Source organism: Sorghum bicolor, chromosome 3 (genome assembly GCF_000003195.3).
Source record: "Sorghum bicolor cultivar BTx623 chromosome 3, Sorghum_bicolor_NCBIv3, whole genome shotgun sequence".
Lineage (NCBI taxonomy): Eukaryota > Viridiplantae > Streptophyta > Magnoliopsida > Poales > Poaceae > Sorghum > Sorghum bicolor.
In genome coordinates, this window is record NC_012872.2 from 25,585,688 (window position 1) to 25,589,620 (window position 3,933).

Consider the following 3,933-nt stretch of genomic DNA (forward strand, 5'->3'; position numbering starts at 1 on the left):
TCTCGTTCGATCTATTGTTGAGGCGTCTTCGATTAACTTGAGGTTGAGGAAGTGAGTAGAGTTGCCATAGCCCCGGGGGCGTAAGGGTTCTCAGGCTCGACGTTTCTCGACCCTTAAGGGGTTCGAGGCGCCTTTGCTACTTGATCTTGCGGGGTTTCCTTAGGGCTTGAAAAGAAAAAGTCATTCGGTTTTAGGAACCTAGGGGGGTCCCCCTTGCTAGCCCCCGAGGGAGTGTCGACTATGATGGGTCATAGTTGGGACTTCCTCTTAATCGTCGAGATTTGACCGGTGATAGCGTAAACTACTTGAAAAAATATTCTTGTTTATTCACATATTCATTCATGGGGTCCTGGTACAAAATGTGCGTGAAAACGTAAAGCCTCAAAGCTCTAAAGGTAGAAGCGACGTAGCTGTTTGATGTTCCACGCGTTGGTGAAGACTGCCCCTTTTTCGTCTGCGAGCTTGTATGTCCCCGGCTTCAAGACCTTGGCCACCACGTATGGGCCTTCCCATGGTGGAGTCAGCTTGTGGCGTCCTTGGTTACTTTGTCGTCGCCATAGGACAAGGTCGCCCATGTTCAGATCCCTTTTCCGCACGTGCTTGTCGTGATAGCGTCGGAGCTTCTGCTGGTACCTTGCGGAGGTGAGGAGGGCCATGTTTCGAGCTTCCTCGAGTTGGTCAACAATGTTCTCTTGGGTCTCCTTATTTGTCGGTTCATTGTAGGCTTTGAGTCGAGGTGACCCGTACTCAAGGTCTGTTGGAAGCACAGCCTCGGAGCCGTAGACCATGAAGAATGGGGTATATTTTGTGGCCCTGCTTGGCGTCGTCCTTAAGCTCCATAGGACTGAGGAGAGTTCTTCGACCCATTTCTTGCTGAATTTCTTCAATTGGTTGTAGATTCTCTGTTTAATTCCTTGCAAGATCATGCCGTTGGCACGCTCGACCTCGCCGTTAGTTTGAGGGTGTGCTACCGCGGACCAGTTCACACGGATGAGATGTTGGTCGCAGAAGTCCAGGAACTTTTTGCCGGAGAACTGCGTGCCGTTTTCGGTGATAATGACGTTGGCTATTCCAAACCAGTGGATAATGTCGGTGAAGAAAAGGACGGCTTGCTCGGAGTGGATGTTTGTGACGGGTCGAGCCTCGATCCATTTGGAAAATTTGTCGATGCTTACCAGCAAATGGGTGTATCCTCCTGCGGCTTTCTATAGAGGGCCCACGAGATCGAGACCCCATACTGCGAATGGCCACGTGATGGGGATCATCTGGAGAGCATGAGCAGGGAGGTGGGTTTGCTTGGCATAGAATTGACACCCATGCCACGAGCGGACGAGCTATATGGCGTCAACGACGGCCGTTGGCCAGTAGAAACCTTGTCGGAAAGCATTTCCTACAAGGGTTCTCGGAGCGGCATGGTGGCCGCAAGCCCCCGAGTGTAGGTCCTCGAGGAGCTTTCAACCCTCTTCTATGGTGACGCATCGCTGCAAAATCCCTGTTGGGCTTCGTCGATATAGCTCTTTGCTTTCGCCATAGATTACGTATGATTTGGCCCGTCGAGCGATACGGCGGGCCTCGGATCGATCCTCCGGCACTTCGCACCGGATTAGGCAATCAAGGAACGGCGTACGCCAATCGAACGGTCGACCGGGACGTTGCTCGACCTCCATTACTTTCACCGTCGTTAATAATCCTTTGATAGCATCGGCTGGTTTGGGAGTGGGGGTTTCGATGTCAGCCCCCACGCTTACGTTGACGGACGGCTCGTGCAGGTCCCTCGAGAATGCGTCCAGTGGGACGGTGCCTCGAGTTGATGCGATCTTAGCGAGCTCGTCGACTGCTTTGTTGTATCGTCATGCTCGAGGCCGTGGAATTTGTCCTCGAGCCCGCGTACTTCCTTGCTGTATGCCTCCATTTTCGGGTCATGGTAGCTCGAGGCCTTCATTACTTGGTCGATGACTAGCTGAGAGTCGCCTCGAACGTTGAGGCGACGAACCCCATTGACGAGGGCCTCGTATTCTGCAACGTTGTTGGACGCGTCGAAGTGTATTCTAATGACATACCTCATGTGGACGCCGAGGGCTGAGATGAGTAGCAGACCTGCCCCAGCTCTTGTCTTCATGAGGGATCCGTCGAAGTACATCGTCCACAGCTCTGCTTGAACCTGAGTTGGGGGGAGCTGAGTGTTTGTCCATTCCGCGACGAAATCCGCCAGGGCTTGAGAATTGATGGCTTTGTGGGGCGCATAAGTGAGGGTCTCACCCATGAGCTTAACTGACCATTTGGCGATCCTCCCAGTGGCCTCTCGATTCTGGATGATCTCGCCAAGGGGAAGGATGAGACCACCATGATCGGGAGGCCGAGGAAGTAGTGCTGCAGCTTGTGTCGGGCGAGAATCACGGCATAGATCAATTTCTGAATCTAGGGGTAACGTACCTTGGTTACCGAGAGCACCTCGCTGATGAAGTTGACCGGCCGCTCGACTGGTAACGCATGTCCTTCCTCCGGCCTCTCGACCACCAGAGCCGCACTAACCACCTGGGTCGTTGCTGCGACATACAGGAGCAGAGGCTCCGCAGGCTGAGGGGGAACTAGGACCGGGGCGATGGTCAGCGTCTTTTTCAAGTTGTCGAGGGCTTTCTCGGCCTCAGGGGTCCAGGAGAAATGATCAGCTTTTTTCATGAGCCGATACAGTGGCAACACCTTTTCTCCTAACCTTCAAATGAAATGACTCAGTGCTGCCAGGCAACCCGTGACTTTTTGCACGCCCTTGACGTCTCGAATTGGCCCCATCCTTGCAACCGCCGAGACATTCTCGGGATTAGCCTCGATGCCACGTTGGGAGACTATGTAACTGAGGAGCATGCCTCGAGGCACGCCGAAGATGCATTTCTCGGGGTTGAGCTTGATTCTATTAGCGCGCAAACAGCTAAAGGCTATCTCGTGGTCCTGAATCAGGTCATCTCGCTTTTTTGGTTTGACGACGATATCATCGACGTATGCCTTGACCAAAGACCCTATGTGTTTGCCGAACACATGGAGCATGCATCGCTGGTATGTCGCCCCAGTGTTTCAAAGCCCGAAGGGCATGGTCACGTAACAATATATCCCAAAAGGCGTGATGAAAGATGTCGCGAGCTGATCGGACTCTTTCATCTTTATTTGTTGGTAGCCGGAATATGCATCAAGGAACGAAAGGGTTTCACATCCCGCGGTAGAATCAACAATTTGGTCGATGCGTGGTAAAGGAAAAGGAACTTTTGGACATGCTTTATTCAAACTCGTGTAATTGACACACATCCTCATTTTCCCGTTCTTTTTCTTAACTAATACAGGATTTGCTAAACAGTCGGAATGGTGAACCTCCTTGATGAATCCGACCGTCAAAAGCTTGTGGATCTCCTCGCCAATGATCTTGCATTTCTCCTCGTCGAAGCGATGCAATCGTTGCTTCACTGGCTTGGAACCGGCTTGAATCTCCAAGGAGTGCTCGGCAACTTCCCTCGGTATGCCTGGCATGTCCGAAGGGCTCCATGCAAACATATCGGCGTTCGCACGGAGAAAGTCGACGAGCACGGCTTCCTATTTGGGGTCGAGGTTGGCACTGATCGTCAACGCCTTGTCATCGGAGCCGTTGGGGTCGAATGGGATTTTCTTCATGCCTTCCGCTGGTTCGAAGCTGCCCGCATGAATTTTGGGCTCTAGAGCCTTAGCGGCTAGGGCCTCGAGCTTCGAGGCGAGCTCGGAAGAGTTCTCGACAGCTTCTCCATACTCAACGCACTCGACGTCGCACTCGTACACGTGCTCGTAGGAGGAGCTGACGGTGATGACTCCCTTGGGCCCGGGCATCTTCAGCTTCAGGTAGATGTAGTTGGGGATAGCCATGAACTTGGCGTAGCCCGGGCGTTCGATGATGGCGTGGAATGTGCTGTGAAA

At 52.8% G+C, this 3,933-nt stretch overlaps 1 protein-coding gene across 1 annotated transcript; it reads right to left on the bottom strand.

The window, feature by feature from the left end:
• On the bottom strand, positions 1,745-2,679 carry LOC110433667. Its single transcript, XM_021456172.1, has 2 exons — positions 2,434-2,679; positions 1,745-2,308 (listed from the first exon to the last, which is right to left on the bottom strand). Exons 1-2 carry the CDS (start codon positions 2,677-2,679, stop codon positions 1,745-1,747), a joined length of 810 nt encoding a protein of 269 aa, XP_021311847.1.

Coding starts and splice junctions, on each gene's coding strand:
- LOC110433667 (XM_021456172.1), bottom strand. CDS start 2,679: ATGAAAAAAGCTGATCATTTCTCCTGGACCCCTGAGGCCGAGAAAGCC. Junction 2,309..2,433: donor AGGTGCTCTCGGTAACCAAG/GTACGTTACCCC, acceptor GAGATCATCCAG/AATCGAGAGGCCACTGGGAG.